A 27,610-nucleotide genomic window follows, 5' to 3' on the forward strand; every position below is an offset into this window, starting at 1 on the left:
AGTAGGACTGGGTCGCAGACTAATCCCGCCGGTTGTGGTGGCGCGCACCGGTAGGATTTGCTGAAGGAGGCAGAGGCAGGAGGATCTTGAGTTCGAGGCCAGCCTGGACTACATTTTTTTTCTCCTCGCCTCTGGCCTGTTCCTCCTTTCCATTTCAGTATGAACTGCTTTTGCTGCAACTCTGTGGAGACCCAGCTGGAAGGCAGGAAATATTACTTCATCCTCCTGTCTCTGCGTCCACCTGCCTGCAAGGATTAGACGTGGGAAACCCCACCCACATGCTCTGTCCGTATGTCTGCCTGTCTGTCCGTCCGTCCATCTCTCTCTCTCTCTCTCTCTCTCTCTCTCTCTCTCTCTCTCTCTCTCTCTCTCTCTCTCTCTCTCTCTCTCTCTCTCTCTCAATCTGTGTGTGTGCGTGCGTGCGTGCGTGCGTGTGTGTGTGTGTGTGTGTGTGTGTGCGCGCGCGCGCGCGTGTGTTTTCCATCTCCTGGTTCCTCCTTGGAAAAACTGTGGCACCACTCGAAAACTATGTTTCTTGAAGGAAGAAATGTAGCGTATGATTTTATTTGTTCACTTCCAGCATCAAAAGCTCGGGAGTTGGGAATCAATTACCAGAATGGCCAAGGTTATAGTAGTAGAATTTTTCCTAGTATATTCAAGAGCAAATGCTTATAATGATTGTCTACCAGATTTAAGGGTTATCAGCAATGGTTTTTCCCTCATGAGTAGGGTACTAAGAAGCTGATCCTCTTGAGAATGGTTATGCATGAGGAATCTCTTTATCCCAGGTGTCTGTGTTCCATCAGAGTGCAGTGGTGAAAGGTAAGGATCCATGAGGAGTAGCTTAAGTATGATTTGTGAGAGAAATTTTCCCTCTTGGAATGACCCACTATTTTTATACATGTGTGTGTTTACCTTCCTTTCAGCTTGATATAAAATCTAGTTCTAGTGCAGAGGGATTGAAGATTCATAATTTCTTTCTTTTTTGTGGCTATCATGAAGATATCTGTGTGTAAATAAACAAGAGAAGTGATGTTAGAGCCTTCTATAATCTTGTCTATCTTATTCTTGCTTGATTTATTTTATTGAACTTTGGTTGGCTGAAGGACTTAGCATTTTTTTCTCTTTAGAAAGGATTTATTTAACACTAAAACCAAAACTGATGCTCTACCCCATGCAGGCAACACTGGTCTCAAAGTAACAGCAATCCACTGTCTCACTCTCTTGAGCTATGATGTTAAATGCATGAGTAAACACACTTGGCATTTCTTCTCTTCACCTGTTATAAAAGGCTTCTTTATCTCCATAAAACAAAATGTTTATTTTGCTTCTAAATATAAAAGTCAAAGCAAGTAAAATGTCCATCATTTTGTAATCTAAACTCACAACTTCTTTGAGAGAAAATTAAAGGAGATATACTTATGTGGTCCATAGTATGTCGATGAAAACAATACCTTGGCAATTTTCTAATCTCACTTTAAAGCTTTCGTTTTACTTGGATAAGAAATAAATTTCTTCTGTACTGTAATTTTTAGTTGCATATGAGTTCAGACATTATGTTGAGTATTATATGAGTTCATTACTATTATGTTGGCATAACAGTAAACTGAAGTCTATTTTTTATTTTCACAGAAATCTTCAAAGCATGGGAAATGGAACTCATTCTAATGCAGCTGGGTTTGTGTTGGTGGGATTAACAGAGCAACCGGAGCTCTTACTGCCTCTCTTGCTCCTGTTCCTGGGAATCTATGTGGTGACAGTAGTGGGGAACCTGGGCATGATCCTGCTCATCACAGTCAGCCCTCTGCTGCAAACTCCCATGCATTATTTCCTCTGCAGCTTATCATTTGTTGATCTCTGCTATTCCACTGTCATTACACCCAAAATGCTGGTGAACTTTCTTGGGAAGAAAAATTTGATCTTCTATTCTGAGTGCCTGGCTCAGCTCTTTTTCTTTGTGATCTTTGTGGTTGCTGAGTGCTACCTCCTAACTGTCATGGCATATGATCGCTATGTAGCCATCTGCAGACCGTTGATGTACCATGTGATCATGTCATCTAGGCTTTGTTCACTGTTGGTTCTGGTTTCCTTCCTCCTAGGCCTTTTGTCTGCCATTGCACATACAAGTGCTATGATGAAACTGAGCTTCTGTAAATCCCACATCATCAGCCATTATTTTTGTGATGTTCTCCCCCTCCTCAACCTCTCCAGCTCTAACACACATCTCAAGAACTTCTCCTATATACCATTGCAGGATAAACACCTTGGTTCCCACCCTAGCGGTCACCATCTCCTATGTCTTCATCTTGGCTGCATCCTTCGCATCAGTTCATCAGAGGGCCGGTCCAAAGCCTTTGGCACCTGCAGCTCTCATCTTATGGCTGTGGGGAATCTTCTTCAGGTCAGTCACCTTCATGTATTTCAAACCTCCTTCAAGTAATACTCTGGAGGAAGAGAAGGTTTCTTCTGTGTTTTATACCACAGTGATCCCCATGCTGAACCCATTAATGTATAGTTTGAGGAACAAAGATGTGAAGAAAGCATTCAGAAAATTCTTGGTGAACAGACAAGTCTTACTTTTGGCTAGTGAGAGATGTGATAAAATAATTGTTCTACTGATAATGTTTTGTAGTCATTTTTTTTTTACTTCTCCCTTGTAGTAAGTATATCCTTATCAATGTGTTGTTCTATGGTTGAGAGCAGAGCATCCTTTATAGTAGGCAAACACTGCATCACCTGACTACATCCAGTACCTATGAATTTTAAGCTATTTTATCATGTATCATTAATTGAATTTTTCCAATGAAGTAGAAAATTATTTTGTAAAACATTTGATAGAGCATTGACAGGAAAACTGATCTTTTTGTCATATAAATGAAGTGATAATTCTGTAACATCATTCTTCTCCTCCTGTCTTCAAATATTGCTTTTGAAACCTTTCTGTATTTGTAGTTCTGCAGTAAGGAGTGTGGTTACATGAAACCTTACATTTATCCATGAATAACTGTGAGTGGGTCTCTCTTGTGTAAGTTCAGCAAGGTAGCCATGGCTTCTTATAGTTCATGCATATAATTATTATGTTATAGAGGATATACTTTCCTGTCTTTCTTCCTATCTTCTTGTTTTTTGAGCCTTGGAGGTTATATTAACACAAATGTCTTGCTTAGTCTCCAGATCATACTATCACTTATTCTCTGCATCCCAGAAAGTCGTGAGTCTCTATTTACTACTGCTCATCATGAACTGAAATTTCTCTTTTTTATTTATTTTATTTATTTTTTTTTATTTTACGAGACTGGGTTTCTCTGTATTGTTTTGGAGGCTGTCGGTCCAGCTCGGACTCGAACCCTCTGCCTCCCGAGTGCTGGGATTAAATTTCTCTTTTAGTGTTAATAGGAGTTTTTGAGGGCCAGCGCGCGGGACTGAGCGGCGGCAAATGGGAGGACGGGGCGCTGGTCGGCGGTGAGTGTGGGTCCCGGCCGTCCCCCAGGGGTCGGGCACGTGGAGTCCCGGGCGGGGCAGTGAGCGTGGAAGAAGGGGCGGCGGGTGTAGGGCGACTGGCGTGAGGGGGTCGGGATCTGTGGGAGGTCGGAGGCCGGCGGTGCTGGCGGTGCGTGCGTGTGTGCATGCGTGTGTGTGTGTGTGTGTGTGTATGCGCGTGTGCGTATGCGCGTGCGTGTATGCGCGTATGTGCGTGCGCGCGCGCGTGTGTGTGAAGGGCAAGCGGCTGCTGCTGCTGTTAGTGAGGAGGTGTTGAGGGTTTGTGGATCGCGAGTTTCTTGTGAGTGTCCGGACCTGAGAGCAAGTGTGGAGGGAGGCGGGAGTCGGGCAGCAGGCGGGCGGGGCGCCACTGTCGGGGGCGTGTCCGTGAGGTGCACGTCATCGCTCTGCAGATTCGAGTAGGACTGTGTCGCAGATTACTCTCGCCGGTTGTGGTGGCGCGCACCGGTAGGATTTGCTGAAGGAGGCAGAGGCAAGAGGATCTTGAGTTCGAGGCCAGCGTGGACTACACTTTTTTTCCTCCTCGCCTCTGGCCTGTTCCGCATTTCCATCTCAGTATGAACTGCATTTGTGGACTTAGATCTTGCAGCAACACTGCGGAGACCCAGCTGCCAGGCAGGAAATTTTGCTTCATCCTCCTGTCTCTGCGTCCACCTGCCTGCAAGGATTAGACGTGGGAAACCCCACCCACATGCTCTGTCTGTCTGTCTGTCTGTCTGTCTGTCTGTCTGTCTGTCTCACTCTCTCTGGCCCTCCCTTTCAGTCGGCCTCTGTCTCTCTGTCTCTCTGTCTCTGTCTCTCTGTGTGTGTGTGCATACGTGTGTGTGTGCGTGCGTGCGTGTGTGTGTGTGTGTGTGTGTGTGTGTACGCGCGCGTGCGTGCGTTTTCCATCTTCTGGTTCCTCCTGACTCCCGAGGGAACACCAGGGTACATGTCCCAGACCAACTGGCAGGCAGGCAGTGGTATACCTGTGTGCCACAGAGAATCGACGCATTGTGAATATTTGGACATAGGGGCTGTGTGGTAGTATTAAGCGTTATAGTATTGTTGCAGTCTTTGGAATCTAGAATGCCCACAAGGTGTGTTCCTGCTGAGCTAAAGCAGTCTGAGATACCGAAGAGAGAGATGTGGGAGAGATAAGGGGTGGTAGTAATGTTTGGCTCAGAGCAGTTTAGAAGTGGCAAAGTGGGGAAATCTGTTAAGACAATGGGTGAGGCCACAAAGGGTGGTTGTGAGTTTGACCCAGGAGGGACACACAACCAGCATTCTTCAAAGCGGTTAGGCTGTTCAACTTTACCTGAAGACTGGGGATTGTAGGGGATATGGAAATGCCATGGGATGTTAAGGTCCTTTGTCAATGTCTGTGAGTTTTGAGAAGTAAATTCAGGGCCATTATCTGATTGAAGGGAGGATGGAACCCCAAAACGGGGGATGATCTCCCTAAAAGGGAGATCAGAAATTGTCTGTGATCTTTTATTAGTGGTGGGGAAGGCTTCTCCCCATCCTGAGAATGTGTCCACTGGGACCAAAAGATATCTGAAACGTCTAACTGTGGGCATATGGGTGAAGTCAAGCTGCCAGTTTGATCCAGGGAGGGGTCCACTGGCTTGATGAGTGGGGAAGGGGAGATTTCGATGCCCAGAGGTAGGGTTAGAGGTTCGACAGATCTTACAAGAAGCAGTGATAGACTTTAGATAGGGCAGGTCTTCAGAGGCAGGCTGTAAATAAGTTTTAACAAAAATGAGAAAGAACCTGACTATTAGGGTGAAGGATCTGATGTAGATAGGATAAGATCTGTTGAGTATTGGGAGGTGGTGATGAAGATGTGGGTTGTAAAATGAGAGTAAAAAATGAGAGATGAGGGTTGTAAAAAAGCCCCCCTGAGGCTTGTGAGGGGGGACTTAGTCCCCTGAGAGCTGCAGCTCTAGCTGCCTCATCAGCTAGGTTATTTCCCTTGGAAATAATGGAATTGTTTGCTTGGTGTGAGCGGCAGTGGACAATTCCTGTGGCTGTGGGGGGAAGGTTAGAAACCTCTAGCAAGTCCATGATTTGTTTTGAATTGGTTATAGAACCTCCTTTTGCCGTTAGTAGCCCACGTTCCTTCCAGATAGCTGCATGTGACAAGAGAATGGTGAAAGGCATATTTAGAGTCTGTATATAGGTTTATGGACTGTCCTTTTGCTAGTTGAAAGGCACGAATAAGAGCCACTAATTTGGCTTGTTGGTTTGTGATTTGGGCTGGAAGGGCCTGTGCCTCAACCACTTTGGTGTCTGAGACAATAGCATATCCTGCTTTTCGTACCCCTTCATGTAGGAATGAGCTGCCATCGTATACCATGTATAGGTGGCCTGGGGTAGAGCTCCCTCATGTGTATGTGTAGGATGAGGTAGAACCTCTTCTAGGGTCTCAGTGCAAGAGTGAGATGGGGAGTATTTTGAGACTGGTTGGGGGAGAAGATTTGAAATATTAAGAGGTGGGCATGGCTGAAAGGTAAGGTTGTATCCTCTACTAATGCTACCTGAAGGGAGAGAACTCTGGAGGGGGTAATGTTTGGAGACCCTTGTATGTTAGAAGACGGGACAGGTGGTGAGGAGAGAGGACAGTAATAGGAGACCCAAAGGTTAACTTCTTTGACTCTCATATGAGAAGTTCAGCTGCAGCCAGAGCCCGCAGACAAGGTGCCCAACCTTGGATAGTGTGGTCTAATTTTCTTGGTAAGTATGCGGTGGTGCAAAGGAAGGTCCCAGATGGTGACCCAGGACCCCGAGGGCATATCCCTCTTTTTCAGTGATATAGATAGAGAAGGGACACGTTAAGTCTGGAAGGTGTAAGGCTGGAGCCTGTAGGAGGGCCTGTTGAAACTGATGAAATGGCTTGGTAACAGGTGCAAGGAGAGGCTCATGTAATGGGCCAAGGGCTGCCTAATATAGAGGCGAGCAAGAAGGGAGAAGGAAGGAATCTAAGAACGTAAGAAGCTGGCCATTCCTAGGAAGGATAAGATTTCATACTTTGTGGTGGGGACTGTAAGTGATTGTATCAGGTTTTTTCTATCTAGGTAATGGCCTTATGAGTTGGAGTAATAGTTAGTCCTAGATAAGTTACCTTAGGAGTGGACAGCTGGACCTTAGAAGATGATACCCTATATCCTCAGCTACATAGAAAATTTAACAAAGTAGAGGTGTCAGCCTGGCTTATTTCTAGGGATGAACTACAAAGACGAAGGTCATCTACGTACTGTATCAACTTGGATTTTGGGAGAGACAAAGAGAATAAGTCAGAGGCTAGGGCCTGCCCGAATAAATGGGGGCTGTCCCGGAACCCTTGAGGTAGGACTGTCCAAGTAAGTTGTGTAGAAATGTGTGTGTCTGGGTCAGTCCAAGTAAAGGCAAAGATTTTTTGTGACAGAGGAATAGAAAAGAAGGCATCCTTGATGTCAAGGACAGAGAAATGAGAAGTTTTTGAAGGGATGGTGGAGAGTAGAGTATAAGGATTGGGAACTACAGGATGAAGGGGAACTACTGCTGAATTAATAAGTCAGAGATCCTGAACCAGGCGGTAGGTTCCATTAGGATTTTTGACTGAAAGTATGGGGGTAATGAAGGGGGAAGAAGTAGGGCGAAGAAGACTTTTTCTCAGGAGGTCAGAGATGAGAGGTTTGAGTCCCCTGAGACTTTGGAGTGAAAGTGGGTATTGAGCCTTAGTTATATATTTGGCAGGGTTTTGTAGTCGGATGATTAGAGGGGTGTGATGTTTGGCTATAGAGGGATTTTGAGTGTTCCATACCTGAGGATCTACCTGAGAGGACGGTAAGGGAAGAGGTGTGTCAGACTGTGTGGTTTGGAGGAGGAGGAGAAGGGGAACAGCTGGCAAACCTGAGGCCAAACGGATAGGAGGAGCAAAAGAAATGGAGGCTCCCACTTTGGCTAAAAGGTTCCTTCCCAGCAATGGGGTGGGACAGGTTGGTATCACATGGAAGGAATGTGTAAGGGGGATACCCTTGAAGATACAGTTAAGTGGTGGGGTTTGTTGGGCCTGATAGAGCTGTCCTCCTACTCCAACAATAGAGGAACAGGAAGGAGTGGTTGGTCCCCAAAAATTTGTCAAGACTGAAAAAGTGGCTCCAGTGTCCAGGAGGAAGGAGATGGGCCTCCCTGATACTATGATAACTACCCGAGGCTCCCTGTCGGAGATGGCGGTGGTCAGGCCAAGGGAGCTAGGGCCCCGTCAGTCATCAATGGCCAGGCCAAGGAGGTCAGTTGAAGGGTGATCTGGGATTGATGTTCCCATGCTGTCAGGAACATGGGGGCAATCAATTCCCCAGTGTCCCTCTTGATGGTACCTTGGACATGGTCCTGGTGGTTTACGAGGGTTTGGACAGGCCCGGGGCCCAGTGGTCTTCCTGACCGCATTTGAAACAAGGACATGGGAGTCTTTGTCCTTTGGGAGCCTGTGCTTTTGTTTTGGTTGGCCGAGAGGTTTTAGCCATCATCAGGTATTTTTGTTTTTGGGCCTTTTCATCCCTTCCATGGTACACCTTGAATGCCACATTTAGGGCTTTTGACTGTGGAGTTAGGGGGCCCTTTTCTAGGCATTTGAATTTGGCCCTATTATCAGGGTAACTTTGGGGAAAAAAAGTTGGTCATAAGGAGTTGGTTCCCATCTTGAATCTCAGGATCCACATTGGTGTATTGTAAGAGGGCCTTTGTAAGATGGTCTAGGAATTGGGATGGGTTTTCATCCTTGTCCTGGATGACTCTTTGGATCCTTTCATAATTTACTGCTTTAAGAGCAGCCTTAAGAAGACCAGCCAGGAGACAAGTTAAAAACTGCTTCCTAGCTAGGATGCCCCCTGGGGTATTTTAATCCCAGTCAGGCTCCTGGTCAGGAACTGCCATAGATCCAACTGGGTAGGTATCATCAGTTTGATGGACATCATCTCCATAGATTCTAGCCTGTTCCCAAACTCATCTGCCTTCCTCAGGGAGGAGATTGTTAGTAAGAATCATATAAACATCATGGAAGGTAAGGTTATATGATTGGGTAATATATTGGAATTCTTTAAAAAAGATGGAAGGATTGGCACTATAGGATGCCAATCTTTTGTCTATTTGGGAGAGTTCAGTCAATGAGAAGGGGACATGAACTTTGACTAAGCCATCCACCCCGGCAACCTCTTGCAAGGGGTGAACTGGAGCTGGTTTAGGTGGTGAAGTAAAGGGGTTGGTCCCTTAGTGGAGCGGGACCCAGTAGTGGGAGAACTAGAGACTGTTGGTGGTGAGCTGAAGGTGGGTGCCAGTTAAAGCTGACTAGGGTGACGTCACTGAAGAGGGAGGGGCCAGAGCGAGAGAGGGAGCTGAGGGTTTTTTTTCGATGGGGAGAAGGCTCATTGGCTGGATCAAAAGTAGTGGAGGGATCATCTTGTTCAGACTTCCTAGCCAAAAGGAGTTGAGTGGGAGAGCATGAAGCACAGAGAGAAGGCTTAGAGCGTAGCAGAGAGAAAGCCTGGACATAGAAAATCTCCTTCCATTTCTCCAATCGCTCACAGTAGTTGTAAAGGTCCCGAATAATATTGAAACTATTTGACTTTTATACACTTTCTCAATTTTAAAATTCAGAGTAAGGTTAAAAGAAACAAGCAGCATTCTGCAGGCCTGAAAACAATTATGACACTGAAGACACTTTATCTTGTACAGTGTAGTCTACCTAAACATGCTGAAGCCAGGAGGACACAAAGATGGGATGTTTGTGCTGCATGGATTAATGATATCTCTCCTCATGGTCTGAGAAGAATACTCCAACATTAACAAGGTAGCGGGAATTTATGTTTACCTAGGAATGCTGTACTTAAGTGTGATTTACCCTTGCTTGGTTTCTCTGGGAGATATGTGCAGGTTAATGAACAAGATACAGAGACCCTAGTATATTTATCCTATAGAAGTGCTTAAGGAAATGACAATCTTAGAGTCATGAAAACCCCAGTGATCTTCTCTGTACCAGAGCTGGTTAAATTTAAGCTGGAGTTCACTCCTTTACATTGTGTCACCCAGTCATGAAAACTTAACAAGAAAAGATGCCAGGAAAAGAGAGAAGAAGACATCATCTACTGGAGAGAATAAAGAAACTAATTCTTCCAGGTACAGCTGAGGTACTACTGCATGTGAGTTAACATGGCTGGTACGCCAACTCTCTGTTTAGCAGACTGGTGCCATAAATGAAACTGTGCCCTTACCTGGGTCCTGCACAGAAAGCAATGTTCTTGGAAATTTCTAGTTCTCTTTATCATAAACCAGATAATAAGTATGACATTCAAAGCAGTGTCTCCTGCTTTCTTACCACATTAGGCACAAAGGTTAGCATTACATTTTTTGCTCCAGTGGTTTATCAATGTTCATCTAACAGAACAAACTATCAGTGTCCTGAGGAAGATGGCATGTAGCTTCCCAGGAGACATTAGCATGAATGTGTTGTCACAAGGAGCTTTTATGTGATCTTCTGGGACACTGTACCTATTAGGAATAGAAAACGCTCGTACCTACGCCAATCCCGTAGAGTCCCCAGCATTTAAGAACAGTTCATAAGAATGACTTCTGGGGCTTCTGTTACTATCTGTCCCAAGAGTAATGATGGCTGGGAATAAAGTTCTTAAGAGGTCCCAAGTTCCCTATGAAGATACAAAATTAATTCATATGTCAGTTGCTTGTTTCTGACTCAGATGATTTTGATTTTCTTTATACATAAAGAATCTTATATTGTTTGGCCTGAACAACTTAAAAACAAAACAAAACAACAGAAGCATCAACAAAACTGCTGTTTACATTTTGAGAAGCCTTGAGGGAGGCAATCTAGGCTTCACTACTACATGGCTGAGTCAGATGAGTTCATGCTCTCTCCCAAGGTCAAAACCAGATATGCTTTGCTTTTAAAGATTTGCCTTCATCAATATATTTAGACAATAGTCACCTTACCATTAGACACAAATTCCCTCCACTTTCATCCTTCTCTGATACTCTTTATAGCTATGTTGTTGTTTTTGAGGTAGAGTATTGCTGTATAGCCTAGTGACTCAAAATTAAAATACTCGTCCCTCACTATCTGAGACCCTGAATCACACATGGGCCCTTTTATTTTTTAAATTTATATTTCTGAAAAATAAGTGTTTTCCCATATAAGTTACCCTGATTATGGTTTCCTTTTTCTCTATTTCTCACAGCTCCTTCCCATTTTCCCATGATGGGAAACACATACCAAATATTGAAGACATACCATGGAATTTTCTCATTCATATGATGGTTTCATTTTAACAAAAACTGCTATATTACAGGAGCAAATCTGCAAAAGGAATGGGATGTCTTTGGGAGTTCACCTCCTTAACCATTTCTGCTTTATTTTACTTAACAATATGTTTAAGCATGTGAATTATTTTTTACCTAACAAATTAAATATAATCTTTGGCAAACTAAGTCCATAGGGACCATAGACCAATTCAGTAAAAACTAAGGTCACAAGTTACACACTTCATATTTATTTTTCTCCATGAAGATTTGCAGCCTTAATAAGAGTGTTTTTGTTCAAAAAGGAAATCAACACATGCATGAGAGAACTCCATGATATGCCTTTAATATTTTTTAAATGTGTATTAGAAATCTGTGTTCTGCTTTGAACGTAGGCAATCTCAAATCTATGAGGAATCTCCCTGTAGTGACACAGGGTATACTGATGGGCATCCCACATACAGAGGGTCTGGAAACAATACGATGCTTTGTCCTGTGAGTGTTTTTCTACAGCTTCACCCTGGTGGACAACCTGCCCATACTCCTCATAATCATCTCTTCCACTCGGCTTCACTCCCCCATGTACTTCTTCCTCTGCCATCTGTCCCTGTGTGACATTCGTTTTCCTTTGGAGACTTCTCCCCAGACGTTGTTCGACCTCTCAGGAAACAGCAGAGCCATCTCCAGGCAGCTTTGTGTGCCAGCTCTTCCACCATTCCTGGGTTGCACTGAAATTTTCCTGTACAGGGTCATGGCCCATGACCACTTTATAACCATGTTCCACTCCCCAACGAACTGAATAATAATGAACCACAGAGTGTGTGCTTTCCTGGCAATAGGGACATCATTTTTTTTTTTTTTTTGGCTCTATTCAAGTTACCTCTCACTTTCCAGTTGCCATACTGTGGTCCCAATGAGGTGGAGTATTACTTCTGTGATGTCCCTGCTATGCTAAAGCTGGCCTGTGCAGACACATCAGCCCTGGAGATGGTGGGGCTCATCAGTGTGGTCCTGATGCCCCTCAGCTTCTTCTTCCTCATCCTCACCTCCTACAGCTGCATCCTCTGCTCCATTCTATGGATCCCATCTGCTGAGGGGCAGCATAGAGCCTTCTCCACCTGCAGTGCCCAATCACTGCTATCCTCCTCGCCTTCATGCCAGTGGTCCTCATATACCTCCAGCCTACTCCAAATCCCTGGCCTAATGCAGCTGTTCAAGTGTTGAATAACCTGGTCACACCCATGTGAATCCTTTGATCTATAGCCTGAGAAATAAGGAAGTACAATGTTCTCTGAAGAAAGTGTTGCAGCAAGTACCCATTCTGTCAAAGAAGTGACAGACAAAGGCTTAGATACAAATACATCAGTAATAACATATCTACTTCCAATGCTATTCCTTTCTGTGCAAGGGATAACACAGACAGTCACCAATTTTTTGTGGACTTTGGGAGGGATGGCAAATTACTCATGGTGAACTAAGAATTTATTTCATCAGCAAGGACCATCTCTTTCCAGTTGTCAACATGTCTTGAATTTCTTTTCCTTTGCCTGATTTCTGTTCCTATCCATACAACTTGTCTCCCTTACTGCACAGCTTCTTCTTCAACAATTTTCTCAAATGTCTCTCTCATAGTCTGTAATAAAAAATGAGCTATCATTTCAAAGTCTTGGCATTCTTATTATAAATGGATGATGTTAATCACTTTCTTTGACATCCAGTTGGGATTTCCTGAAACATGACTAAGCCAAGTACCAAAACAAATCACTTCTTGATGGGACCTAGTCATGCTCTTACAAACATTACGGAGTCCTGATACACTCAGCCTTCTAAGAAACACTTGTATTTGTGTATACCAAGAGGGGTGAAAGAGAATGAAGGCAGAGTCCACAGAGAGTCTCTGTCAAAGTTAGACAGATATTTTGTTTTTATTTCTAGGAAATTTGAATATTGTTTTAATAATCCTCAGTACTCCCCCAAACCCTTGCAATGTCCAAGTTACAGGTGATTTGTCATTTCAAACATTTTGTTTCCACACAATCTGTGTCTTGTGTGTCTTCCTATAACTTCTTTTCTCTTGTGGGTGCTAATGACAGACAGATAGAGGCCATGTGTCTATTTATTTGTGTGTCTCTGTGTGTGTGTGTGTGTGTAAATGTCTATATATGTGTGAGAATTTGCACCCTGGGCATGTGTGTGTGTGCTTTTGGAGTAGAGAAGATATTAGATGTTTTGGAGCTGGAGAGACAGGAATTTTGAGATGCCTGAAGTAGATTCTGAGTTCTGAGCAAAGTACTTAGAATGTAGTTTAATATTTTGGTGGTGTAACAGTTGGAAGTTCTCCTTCAAGATCCATGAATTCACTGGCTCTACGTAAGAACAATGGATGAAAAACAGAGGCTATGGGTTGCTAAGAGAAAATGGTGGTGTACTTATGAGGGTTTAGAGGGATGAAAACAATGGGGGAAATGATTTAATTAAATAAATACATATGTATATATTTGAAATAAATAATTCCAAAATGAATGTATTAAAAGATTAATATGATAGAGCAACAGTTTTTATTAATTGAACACATAAACATTTATGGAGTGCTTGCTAACTGTTTAGGGTAGTAAAAGAAGAAAGTAAAGTTCTAATTAGGAAAGGATTAGGGAACCAGTCCAGGTACTCTGGGGATCATAGAGATGAAAAGGACTTCTTGTCTAAGGCCATGTTGCCCTATTTTGTTCATATAGACCCCAAATCATATAGCTTAATTTTATTTCAGGTACAATGAACATATTGTGTTTAGTTGTCAGAAGAAGTGATTCAATTTCCTTTTCCTGTTGCAATTTCTGAGAATTAGTTTTCCTTCAGTAACTTGGTCACAAAATAATCTCCCTTAAATATTTTTTAAATATTTGTTAAACTATTTTCCTTAAAAACTTAGATGAAGCTTTTGCAATACATTAAGCCTTTAAAAATCCACATTTGCTGCTTTTCTCAAGCACCTATATTCCTTAAAGTTTATATAACAATAAGAAATTATTATGAGACTTTTATGTGAATAATTACACATCATTTATAATATAATAGAGTCATCCTTGTTATTGATGCAATATTTATCCTTAATTCAATAAAATAAATCTTTATTGATATCAATCATAAAAATCATACCCATAGTCAATACTTTCATAGAGATGTGTGGGGTGCTCTGAATGAACCTCTCTCTGACTGTGTTATTATCCAGTGTTATTTATAGAAACAAAAATGATAGAATGAAAAAAAATGAACTGTAAGCACATGAAAACACATATTGTATCTTTATCACAGAGGAAAGCAAATTAAAAATATAAACTATGCATACATTAGTACTAGTACAATGAAAATAAAAATATGAAATCACATTATACTTTTAAAATATACCAGCTATAACTTTTATATATATGTACATATATATATACATATATAATTTCAATTAGAAACATGATTGCTTCACATGTCAATCCAAACTCCCTCTCTCATCTCTCCTCCCTGGTCCCTCCACCAGTCTCCCCCACCCAATCCCCACACCGTTCCCTAGGGAGGCTGAAGCCCTCCATGGGGGGATTTCCAGACTATGTCATTTCATCCAGGGAAGGACCTAGGCCCTTCCCCATGTGTCCAGGCTGAGAGAGCATCGCTCCATGTGGAATGGGCGACCAAAGCTCATTCCTATGCCATGTTAAACAATGATCTGCTATCCAAGATCACAGAGATTGCTGAGGCCTCGTCACTGAAACTATATTCAGGGAGTCTGGATCAGTCTCCTGCTGGGCTCTCAGCCATCTATCTGGGGTTCAAGAGCTCCTGCTTTTCCGGTCAGGGGTCTTTGTGGGTTTCACCAGCACAGTGTTGACCTCTTTGCTCATAACTCTTCCATCTCTGTCACTGGGTTCCAGGAGTTCAGTTCAGTGTTTAGCTGTGGGTATCTGACTCTGCTTCCATCAGTCACTGGATGAAGGTTCTAGGATGGCATATAAGGTAGGTATCAATCTTATCATCAGTGAGGGGCTATTAAGGTGTTCTCTCAGCTATTACTTAGTTTGCCAGGTGATGTTATCCTTGTAGATCTCTGGAAATCTCACTAGTGTCAGCTCTCTCCTCAAAGCTATAATGACTCCATCTATTAAGATATCTCTCATCATGCTCTACTCTATTCTTACCCCGACTCAACCTTCCTTATCCCCCATGTCTTCTTCTACCACCAGAGTCCAGAGACCCTATACCAGCAAGACCTGAACGTCCCCACTGTAACTTTTATCCATAACTGTTCAAAGTTTAAAAGTTACCTGATTCAGAAGTAGATGTGCAATTTGAGGGAGGCATAAAAGCTCACTAAACACAATATACAAGTATTTCTGCTAGATATTTGTATAAATTAAATAATATATGATCATAAAAGTATCAAACTTATAGCAAACGTGGAAAACGCACGCACACACACATATACAGAGAGACAGAGAGACAGACAGAGGCAGAGAGACAGAGAGACAGAGGCCGACTGAAAGGGAGGGCCAGAGAGAGTGAGACAGACAGACAGGCAGACAGACAGAGCATGTGGGTGGGGTTTCCCACGTCTAATCCTTGCAGGCAGGTGGACGCAGAGACAGGAGGATGAAGTAAAATTTCCTGCCTGCCAGCTGGGTCTCCACAGTGTTGCAGCAAAAGCAGTTCATACTGAGATGGAAAGGCCAGAGGCGAGGAGAAAAAAGTGTAGTCCAGGCTGGCCTCGAACTCAAGATCCTCCTGCCTCTGCCTCCTTCAGCAAATCCTACCGGTGCGCGCCACCACAACCGGCGAGAGTAATCTGCGACACAGTCCTACTCGAATCTGCAGAGCGATGACGTGCACCTCACGGACACGCCCCCGACAGTGGCGCCCCGCCCGCCTGCTGCCCGACTCCCGCCGCCCTCCACACTTGCTCTCAGGCCCGGACACTCACAAGAAACTCGCGATCCACAAACCCTCAACACCTCCTCACTAACAGCAGCAGCAGCCGCTTGTCCTTCACACACACACACAGACATACACACACGCACACACACACGCACACACACACACGCACACACACACGCACACACACACGCACCGCCCGCACCGCCAGCACCGCCGGCCTCCGACCTCCCACAGATCCCGACCCCCTCACGCCAGTCGCCCTACACCCGCCGCCCCTTCTTCCACGCTCACTGCCCCGCCCGGGACTCCACGTGCCCGACCCCTGGCGGACGGCCGGGATCCACACTCACCGCCGACCAGCGCCCCGTCCTCCCATTTGCCGCCGCTCAGTCCCGCGCGCTGGCCCGCTCGCCGCCCCCTTCACTGTCCACCTAAAGCCACCGCTCGGGCCCCAACCCTCTGCCACCCTGCCCGCTCGCGGACCGCCTCCCTCTACTCGCTGCTCCTCCCGCTCCTGCCCTGTCGCCGTCCATACTCACTTGGCAGCCCGCCATCGGGCAAAGCTCGCCAAGCACCGGTCCCCGACCCCGCAGCGAGATGGCTGCTCTGCGAGCTAGGCCCTTCCTCGCTGGGGACGGATCTACAGCCTAACCAAGGCCTTAAACTCTGGATGTCACTGAGCTTCTTCTCTATGGGCCCTCAGAGCACCTGAGCTCAAGTCCTCACACAACACACGCACCCCACCCTCTGACAGTGCTCCCCGCCTCCTGGACTGAGCCCGTGGGCAAGGTGGGCGCACTCAGTTCCTCATCCTGTAGGTTCCCTGGCCACCCGTGACTTCAGGTTTACCATGCAACAAGTAGTGTTTGCATGGCTGCGTGGCTGCATGGCTGCGTTAACGGGTTTGAGTATGGACAAGTGGTTGTCTAGGACCTGGGCACCCTGCTAGGGCTTCATGCAGCAGGCGGGCGGGGGCACGAATGAATCTTAGCTCCCTGTAGAACCAGGGAGGCAGAATACTAGTAAATCACAAATTAGCATTTAGAGGTCCAAACTACAGCCTTCATTAGAAACCTTATCAACAGCTTTATGCTCTAGTGAATCCTAAGTCTGCAGAACAAGTTTGTGGTCTTCCAAAGATTCTTCTCAAATAAAACGCCTAAAAATTGAATCTAGCCAGAAGTCTTCAGCATTGTCATTTGGAACATAAATGTAGGCCTATTCATTACTAGGAATAGGTTTATTTAAAGTTTTCCAAGTAACTCTAAGATGCTCCTGGGCTGACTGACAGTGCAACCTTCTGTCCAAGAGCTATTTGAGTATTGAATCCTGTAATAGCAACAGATTTAAGGAAAAGTATGTATAGATACACTGTGTGTTTTTACGTACCTTTGTCTGAACATCTAAATTTCTCTTCTGCAATTGGTCTTTGGTGCCTTTGGGATCCATATGTGGATTTATTTAACTACTGACCACAAATACTTAAAGCACTTTTGTCTGTACTGAGCACGTGTAAATCTGTTTTGTATGTGTTCTTCACACGTGAAAATAACTAAAGGGCAGTTATACAGCATTGTAAGTAATCAAGAGAGGATCTGTGTATACAGAAGGATGTGTACCAGCTGTGTGCAAACGCTTGGACATTTTCTAGGAGAGACTTGACTCAGATGTCTAACCCTGCAGCTACTGAGGGACAGAAGTGTATCGATAAGTTGTTAGTAAATTTTAAAAATTGCATCCAAAAGAATGAATCTAACTATGTGGATATTATGATCTCTATATTTGTTATGTATAAATACTTTTTGGCAGCCCTGAGATTTGAACTCACTAAGTATCCCCAGATAAAAGATATGTCCGTGCTCATCTGCTATTGACCTCTACCAAAACATACAATGATGGGGTTTGTTTGTGCTGCCACAATGAGCAAAAATCATCTGTAGTTTACCTGGATAACTTTTTCTTACAAAAGGAAATTCAGTGAGTAATGTTTGCACCTAACCAAAACTGTGGTACCTACTAAGTGTCACAAACTGTTTTCTTGCTGTGCTACATGGGGTGGTGGGCTATCTATGGGTATAAACTAAAAATGTCTCAATCTGATTCATATTCTTAACTGATCAAGTTCAGAGCATCCATCTGAAGGTATTCCAGTCTAACAGCACTGAACATCTTAGTAACTCTCAAACTGTCCTAAGAGTATGGTCCATTTTGTTTTGTTTTCTGTGACAGGCAATCGCTATGTAGTCAAGGCTAGAGAATCACTTTTTTTAGACATTCAGATTTATTACTCTATTTATTACTCAATTCTTGTTGTTAATATTCTAATCCATCCTGTGCAATAATAGTCCTCAAATCTGGTTTAAAAGTACACAGATACTTAGAATCCTCTTAAGAAGCTGTAGAAGGCCTTCAAAACCATATTGAAACACATTTCTCTGATATTTTTGGCTCTTAAGAATACTTTCTATACAAAAAATGTTGGTTATTTATTGTACACATGAATGTTTTCTCCATTTATTTTTCTCAAATTAAAAAACTGTGCTTTAAGACTATATTGATTTCATGACATTTTCTATTTTCCTGTCGTGAAATTTCTAGTAATATATTACTAATATTACTATAGTATATTACTTATACTAATTTTATGTGCATGGGTGTTTGGTCTGTGTGTCTGTCAATGCATCATATGCACACCTGGTGCCCACAGAGGTCACAGGAGGAAACTCTGGGACTGGAGTTACAAATGGTTTTAAGTTGCTAGGTGTGTACTAGGAAATGAGCCCATGCTCTCTGGAGGAATAGTCAATATTCTTAAGTGCTGTGCCTTCGCTAACATCTGCAGGGACAAGTTCCATACAAAATTAATCAATAAAATTATCACCATTACCTTTGAAGAGGCACATATTCCGACTATTGAACTTTTGGTGGTCTAAAAAAAATTAAATAAGAAAGCCTAGAGTTCTGATCTAATAGAAGATCACAGAGTTTGGCTTCAAATATTGCAAGGAAAATAAGTCCGTGAAGTAAACACCGATTTACTGGTGTTTCTTCAATTACACCTGGAGGTCAGCTCTGCTTTGGTCATTTAAGGACAGGGCTGGCCTCAGCAATACTTTATGGTTAGAGTATAAAAGCACATTTCAATTTGTTATATCAATACTAAGGAGAATGCCTTAATCTATTCTAGCTTTCTCTTCTGAGAAGGATGTGAAAAATGGCAAGTCTAGGGAGGATAGACTTGAAGTTACTATAATCTTTTTTGCTTTTTAACATAGATTCTTCCAGCTTTAGAAACTCAGTTTATTGTGTGTTGGTTCCCAGGTTTAGAGACTTTGATGTCAAGTCATGTAAATGCATTGAGAAATTGAAAGAAAATATTTTTAGATTACCTAAACTATATTGAAAACTAAATTTTGTAAAGACAATGACTCCTTTGGTATGTACTTAGTTAAAAATGGTAAGTACTCTTTTATTATACAAACATAATAATTAGGTCAGAGATTGTGCTTATTCATACTTTGTAGTATTTGCAGAGTTAAGTTTGTGTACAAACTTAAAAGACACAGAAGAATCTCCAATAAACTGGAGATCAACTAAGACTGTTAACATCTGGCTTTGTCTATAAAATTTTAACCATGTGGCCTCAAGATTATATAAGAATCACAGACACCTAAGATTTGCTGAAAGCAAGAGAAATAACCAAACCTAGGGAATTGTACAATTCCAAAGAATAATCACTACAACATTCATACAAATTACACAATACAATGAAAGCAGGTTGCAATAAGGAACATATATGTATATACATATAGATATATGCATGTAACAATAATTAATGAAAAGGAGGTTATGATATTTAAATGGAACAAGGAGAAAAATATGGGAAGGCTTTCATGTAGTAAAAGAAAATGATGTTATTATGTGATGACTTATTGAAATAAAATAAGTAATGTTTTAAAACAGTCTAAGGAGTACACAGAGGTATGGGAGAAATGAGGTTACCAGAAATGGAATCCATCAAAGAGAGACAGAAATTAAGAGTGACCATCAACCTTTCTCTCCATTCTCCTTTTAGATACTGTTTATGAGTATTGGCTACTATGAACCATTCTGCAGAGACTGACTTCATCCTTGAAGGCCTGACAAAACGTCCAGAGCTTCAGTTGCCACTCTTCCTCTTCTTTCTTATAATATATATGATCACGGTGGTGGGGAACCTTGGCATGATACTTTTAATCGCCATCAGTTCTCAACTTCACTCCCCAATGTATTATTTTCTCAGCCATTTATCCTTCATTGACCTCTGCTACTCCTCTGTCATCACACCTAAGATGTTGGTGAACTTTGTGTCTGAGAAGAACATCATCTCCTTTCTGGAGTGCATGGCTCAACTTTACTTCTTTCTCCTTCTGGCCATCGCAGAAGGCTACCTCCTGACAGCCATGGCCTATGACCGCTATGTTGCCATCTGCAGCCCACTGCTTTACAACATTGTCATGTCGCAAAGGGTCTGTTACATGATGATGGCTGTGGTTTACTCACTGGGTTTCTTTGGGGCTACTGTCCATACCACTCGCATGACAATGTTGTCCTTCTGTGGGTCTCATGTTGTCAGCCACTATTTTTGTGACATTCTGCCCTTGTTGACTCTTTCTTGCTCCAGCACCCATATCAATGAGATACTGCTATTTATTATTGGTGGAATCAATACCCTAGCACCTACACTGGCTGTCATCATCTCCTATGCTTTCATCTTAACTAGTATTCTCCGCATTCGCTCCACTGAAGGGCGTTCCAAAGCCTTTGGCACTTGTAGCTCTCATATTCTGGCTGTGGGAATCTTCTTTGGGTCTATAACATTCATGTATTTCAAGCCACCTTCCAGCAATAACATGGAAGAGGAGAAAGTGTCCTCAGTGTTCTATACCACAGTGATCCCAATGCTGAATCCCCTAATATACAGCCTCAGGAACAAGGATGTAAAGAATGCATTGAAAAAGCTAGTTGGGCTAAGGAAGTCATCCTAAAATTGAGAAAAAGTAAAATAAAGGAACATAAGAAGTTCTCATCTTATCTTTGTATTTTTTCTTTCCTCCAGAGCAAATAGTCATCAATACTTGAGAAATGGTTTGTCTGTGTGTGTGTTTGAGAAAGTCAGAGGCATTTTTGTGCATTATCAAACAATATAATTTGCTGATGGATAGCGTAATCTTTATAAACATGCAAGAGGAATAGAAACTGATGGAAGACAAAGGATTTAAACATACTGAAATAGTTTGATTATAATAAAAATATTGCTGTCACTGGCTGGACAGTAAGGATAGCATAAGTATGTTTGAAGAAAGATTTTCCTGAGTGTTGGGTACATGAACTTATTCATATACATACTTCTCTCTTTATGACCACAAGGTAGAATACGATGTGACACAAGCATACAGATAGGCATTCCAGCAGCTGCATGAAACTCAATACTATTTGTGTATCTCTGCTCTTGGAATACTGAGGAGGAGTGATGTGCAGGCCAAGCATCAGTTTGAGCCAGTTCAAATCAATTTTAAACATGTCTCTAGAATTGTAGCTTAACAATTCCTATAAATTTAAGCCATTGTATTTAAGGAAATAATTGCAACCACAGTAAAATTAATCAATACCAAAATCAAGGCAAAGCTTTGTCATTTGTGTCATTACTTCCTTATAAAGAGTGGTTTCCCTCACATTGCACACCAAACAATAAGCTTTGTGTAGACTAAAATTGTTGCAATAATGTAAGAATATCATTGAATATACAAAATTATAGCATAGAAGTGGGAAATAAGGGGAAAGTGTGTTAGTGTTCTCAAAATGACAGCATACCCTATACCTACAGCATTACATTGAGAAAAACTGACCCTCTGCCATTTGTTGATTTTCAGTCTTCATAATGTTCTCCTTGATTCATGTGTGCTGTAGTTTTCCAACCTCATCTAATTTTCTTTAAAGTGAAGAAGTATATGTATAGTAATCAAATTTAATGTTTTATTATGTGTAAGGGAAAATTAGAAAAGAACTGTGTCTGTAAAATGTCTCTTTATGCTAAATTAAATATCATACTATGAATCTACCTTTGAGGTGGAAAAGGAGGCAGAAAGAGTAGAAGAGCCAGAGGGGATAGAGGACACTTAGGTAAGGAAATCTTCTAAATTGATAGGATTAGCTCATATAAGAACTCACAGAGACTGATTCAGTATACACAGGGCCTGCAGGTGCCTGTAATAGATGGTTTCCTGGAGCTGAAAGGAAAAGTAGAATTGATATCCACTTGCAAATCAAAATTTGGTTTCAACAAGGGAGTATCACCGGGAAAACAAATTACTCTTAAATGTAGGCCCTTTCTCAGCAGTAGATGGCCAACAGAACATGAACTCAATTGCATCTTGGGCATTCCTTGTCAAGCAATTTTATGAAAGGGCTTTTTAATACTTAGGTTGTAGTTTATAACATTCAGGTATACAGGTCATTGACATTATTTATTAGGGATTCCAGTTTGGTGTATTTAATTATTCCTGTGTATGCAAATAAGTGAGTCTCTGCATCTATAAACTGTTTCTTGTTCCTTTTCTTGGTCTCTTTTCCTTTAGTTCCCTTAATTTGTCATTTTCAACATTTTCTACTATTATTATTATCCTTTAGGATCCTGAGAGTAGGTCATGGGGAAACAGGAAGTTGAGTGGGTGGAGGTAGAATAGGGGGAAGAGGGAATCATAGGTTAGAAGACAGATCAGGCACCAGAGTGACCTCTAGTGATCTAAAGGGATAACACCAATTGGCAAGCTAAGCAATAGTGGAGAGACCACCTCGAATGCCCATTCCTGATAATGAACTTGATGTTTATAACCATCCGGGAGCCTTCATCCAGTGATTAATGGAAGCAGAGGCAAACACACAATTAAGCACTGAACTGAACCCAAGGAACCCAGTGACAGAGAGAGAGGAGTGATGAGCAAATTGGCAAAGAATGGGCTGGCAAAACCAGCAGAGACAGCTGATCTGAACAGGGGAGGCCAGCATGGGACTGATCTGGACCCCCAAATGTGAGTGTCAGCGAGAAGGCCTGGGCAACCTATGGGGCCCTGAGCAATGGATCAGTGTCTATCCCTGGAATACAAACAGGCTTCGTGTGCCTATAGCACAAAGAGGGATGCTCTCTCAGCCTGGACTCTTAGGGGAGTGCCTGGGCTCTACCCGGAGTGAAATGACAGACTCTAGATATCCCCTATGTGGAAGGATTTGGCAATAGGGTGGGAGGCTGGAGGGGAAGGGGAGTGCGGGAGGAGGGGAGGAAGAGGGAACTGGGATTGACATGTAAAACAAGCTATTTAAAATTAAAATAAAAAATGATAAAAGAAAAAAAAGAGAAACAGAAAAGGGGTGAATTCTGATGGGAGGGAAGGTGGCAGATGATTGTTAGGAGTAGAGTAAAGGGAAACCCTATCAGGATATATTATATGTGAAAAAATATATATATTTTCAGTAAGGGAAATTAACAAAGAGAACAAAAGCAGCCAGGCCCATGTGTGATCCAAGTCCTGGGATGCTGAGCTAAGAAACCTTTAAAGCTGAATCCTTAGTTCTTAGGTTGCACAGCAAGATTCTATCCCAAAAACAACCACCACAAGCTACAAAAAAATAAGAGAATGAGGTAAGGAGAAGAATTTCGTGCATACTGGTAGGATGACAAATCTCTAAATATGTTGTTGAAGGAAAATCTTCAAAAACTCAGTGTATCTGATCTTGAGACTTGGAGAAAGCCTGCATATTGCAGCACCAGCTACATGGTAATGATTTCTTGAGTGTATAAGACCTTGTTTTCTTCCTCCTCATTAACAAAGCTTCTCTCACAAGGCCACTCAAATAAACTGTTAAGTGTTTAGTTTTGCTTTAAGTTACTCAAAACCAAACAAAGTAATTTTCTGCATAAAAATATAAAATCTTAGTCAAGAACTAGCAATTGACATCTCACTTAATTTTGCATCTTCATAGATAACTTGTGAATACAGAGAAAAGTTTTCCTAACAACCGTCATCACTCTTGGGACAGATGTTAACATGAAGCCCAGAAGTCATTCTTCCAGGCTGCTCTTAAATTCTGTGGACTCTAGGGGATTAGGGTAAGTATGAGTGTTTTCTATTCCTAATGAGTACAAAGTCCTAGAAGCATCACATAAAAGCTGCTTATCACACCATATTCATACTAATGTATCCTGAAAAGCTATATGTCATCTGCTTCAGGACACTGATAGTTGGTTCTATTTGATGAATGTTGATAAATCATTCAAGCTAAAAATGTTAATTTATCCTTTGATTATAATGTGTGTATGAAAGCAGGAAGCATGTCTTCTAATGTCATGTTAATTATCTGTTAAAAATTAAAAAAAAGAAAGAAAGAAAAGCTTTGCCCCAGGTATACCTGAAGGAAGAGTTGAATGTCTGAGCTCTAGACTAGACAGCCCTGCTCCCTATGCTCTAGCACACAGAAGCCATTCTGTGCCTCAAACCATCAACTACAGCTCTGGTGACTGGCAACAATGTCCTATCCACCCCTCCCCCCAAAATTCCCTGCTGCACCAGCAACCAAGGGAGTCCTGCCCCCCACCTACACCTGGAGGAAAAGGTGAGGGTCTAAGCTACCAACTGGACAGCCCTGCTCTCTAGGCCCTAGGCCATGGGTGTACATCCTGTGTCCCAACTCATCTACCATTGCTCCAGTGCCAGGGAAGAGCACTCTCTCCACCCCTATAAAAACATTCCCTGCTGCATCTGCAATCAAAAGAGTCACATGCCCCAACTACATCTGGAGGAAGAACAACCACCAGAGTCACAGGCAACATATGTACCTGGAGGAAGATCGACTCCTGGAACTATAGGTCACATCTCCACTTAATGCAGAAAGAGAGACCCACAGAGATACAGACTCCACATGCACCAATCCCAGGTAGAGATAAGTAGAGGACAATGTGAGCATACATTCAACAGCATAAAGGGCAGTATTGCAGCACAAGAAACTAGTGGTTCTACAACAACAAAACCAGAGCATCCCAACTCAGATGAAGCACAAGAAAATGACCTTAAAAATAGCTTTATGAAAAGAAAATGAAATAAAAATGGAGGAAAAGACAAAGAAACTGGAAGAAATAAATGAATCCCTTAAAGAAAGTTAAGAAAAAATCAATATCCCAGAAATGCACAGAGATTCAGGGATGGTTCAACATACAAAGTAATCCACCATATAAATAAACACACGATCATCTCATTAGATGCTGAAAAATCCTTTGACAAAATTCAATACCCCTTCATAATAGAAGTATCTGAGAAATCTGAGATACAAGGAACATACCCAAATATAATAAAGGCAAATCACAGCAAACCTACAGACAACATCAAACAGAGAGAAATTCAAAGTGATCACATTGAAATAATGAACAAGACAAGGCTATTCACTCTCTCCATATTTATTCAATATAGTACATATCTAAACAGAGAATTCTCAACAGAAGAACCTCAAACGGCTGAAAGACAGTTTTTTCAGGTTTTTAAGATTTTAATGTTACTCTTTTCCAAAATAATAAAACAGGGAAAGACATCAGACATTAGTGAGTTTGAACACTGTGAATTGAGATAAAAAGCTGTACTAATAAAACATTGTTACCAATAAAATGATTTTTATAATATCATATGCAACCTATAGATTTCTCGTGACATAAAATTGTATCAAAAAATTTAGAAGCTTTGAAATGATATCCTCTTTTTTCGAGTGATGGTTCCTTTTGTCACTTGGGGCAAGGCTGAAGAAGATTTAAGGTATTGAACAACAACCTTAATACTCAGGAAAATGAAAATCAAATGATTCTGAGAATCCATCTTACACCTATCAGAATTGCTAACATGAAAAACTCTGATGACAGCTTATGCTGGAGAGGATGTGGAATAAGGGAAACACTCTTCCATTGCAGATGGGAGTACAAACTTGTGCATCCAGTTTGGAAATCAGTATGGTGTTTCCTCAGAAAATTTGGAATCAGTCTACCTCAAGACACAGAAATACCACTCTTGAGCATATACCCAAAGGATGCACACTCATACCACAAGGACATTTGATCAACTAGGTTCCAAGTAGCATTATTTGTAATAACCAGAACCTGAAAACAACTTAGATGGACCTTAACTGAAGAATGGATAAAGAAAATGTGGTACAATAACCCAATGGAGGATTACTCAGCATTAGAAACACCATCTTGAAATTGCAGTCAAATGGATGGAACTAGAAGAAATAATCCAGGTAATCCAGACCCAAAATGACCAACACAGTATGTATTCACTCACAAATGGATATTAGATGTAAAGCAAAGGATAACCAGGATACAATCCACAACTCCAAAGAAACTAGGATAAAAATGGGGACCCTAAGATATCCTAGGTAAACTGGGAGGGTGGTAGGAGAGAAAAGAGAGAGAGAGAGAGAGAGAGAGAGTGAGAAAGAGAGAGAGAGAGAGAGAGAGAGAGAGAGAGAGAGAGAGAGAGAGAGAGAGAGAGAGAGATTTAGAAAACTACAGAAAAAGAACTGGCAAATCTTCACTGGATTCATAATGGCCAAGGGTTACTCCAAATATTAAAAAGACACAGATTCTTACAAACATTCAAAATAAGCATCACTTACATGAACTGTTTAAATATCATAGAAAAAACTTTATTCATGTATATAGTGTTTCTAATCACATTGCCAACCTGCTACCATCTCACTCATTAGGATAATCTCCCCATCTCAATTAGTCTCCATTCTAGTCTCATTTCTTTGGTTTCTTTGTTTTATTGATGTAATGAACATAATTAATTTCTCGCAGGAATATCAGCCTAGAATTCTACACACACTAAGCTGCCACTCATTAGTAATCATGAAATGCAGACATTCTAAGACAAAAACTAGGGCATTTATTTCACTAACAAGACACTCTGACCAAAACAATACACAGGTAATCACACTTTAGCATTAGAATAGAGGAGTGACAGGAAGGTAAAATGACAAAATGTGGGATAAAGTTGATGAATGTGTAGGTAAATATAAAAGGAAATTATTTTCAAGAAAATAACCAATGCATTTAATGTATTTCACAACAAGGTGACCTTCATTATCACAGACAAAAACACACAAAAGGAGGTAGATTAGATTTATAGTAGTTTCTAACCTTTAATTAATTGAGAGGAAGGTAGTCATAGATTACTTCAAAGATTATTAATTCAAGAGTACTTACAAAATTCAGGGAAACCTCTGAAATGTTAAATTAAAATGTGAAAAGAAAATGGCAGTATAAACAAAACATGTTTAATTTAATAAAAAGAATATAAGTGTAAAAAGACTGCTAAACAGAAAGCACAATAAATCAAGCAAAATATTACTAGAACTTAAAATAAATGTATAGCAGTAACAAAAATAAATGAGATAACTCTATTATTCACACAACTAACATTTTACCATAAAACAGCAATGTACTAGTATAATTGATAAGGAAAATCATAGGACAAATATTACAATAAAAGGAGAAAATTAGAATGTATTTAGGGCTCACTATGATACATAGGACAAATTATATGAGACAGCTAAACTACTGCTTAGAGTCAACCATGACCTTGAGCTAATTCCATTTTTAAGACCAAATTCCATCATTAATATGTGAAAGTTATATTGTAAACATCAGCATGAAGTCAAATAGTACTGAAATAATAATGTAGTATTAATAATATTTAATAGCATATAATGTTAAGGGTACTATATAACTTAAATGATAAAATTTTAGAAATTGCTGGGATGGTGGCATAGGCCTGTACTCTGTGTTCCTGCAGAGGTGAAGGACAGCCAAGGCTACAAGGGGAGTTGGAGGTCAGCTTCA

The 27,610-nt window shown here is 41.5% G+C and overlaps 1 protein-coding gene and 2 pseudogenes across 1 annotated transcript; all 3 read left to right on the top strand.

The window, feature by feature from the left end:
* Nucleotides 1-1,645: 1,645 nt before the first annotated feature.
* On the top strand, nucleotides 1,646-3,566 carry LOC121133550 (annotated as a pseudogene).
* On the top strand, nucleotides 2,227-20,738 carry LOC121133520 (olfactory receptor 8D2-like). The gene is made up of 2 exons (XM_040730188.1): nucleotides 2,227-2,401; nucleotides 19,766-20,738. Exon 2 carries the CDS (start codon nucleotides 19,791-19,793, stop codon nucleotides 20,715-20,717), a length of 927 nt encoding a protein of 308 aa, XP_040586122.1. The 5' UTR covers nucleotides 2,227-2,401; nucleotides 19,766-19,790; the 3' UTR covers nucleotides 20,718-20,738.
* Nucleotides 9,019-13,633, top strand: LOC121133521 (annotated as a pseudogene).
* Nucleotides 20,739-27,610: the final 6,872 nt, after the last annotated feature.

This window comes from Mesocricetus auratus, unplaced genomic scaffold (genome assembly GCF_017639785.1).
Source record: "Mesocricetus auratus isolate SY011 unplaced genomic scaffold, BCM_Maur_2.0 Super-Scaffold_100022, whole genome shotgun sequence".
Lineage (NCBI taxonomy): Eukaryota > Metazoa > Chordata > Mammalia > Rodentia > Cricetidae > Mesocricetus > Mesocricetus auratus.

Coding starts and splice junctions, on each gene's coding strand:
- LOC121133520 (XM_040730188.1), top strand. CDS start 19,791: ATGAACCATTCTGCAGAGACTGACTTCATCCTTGAAGGCCTGACAAAA.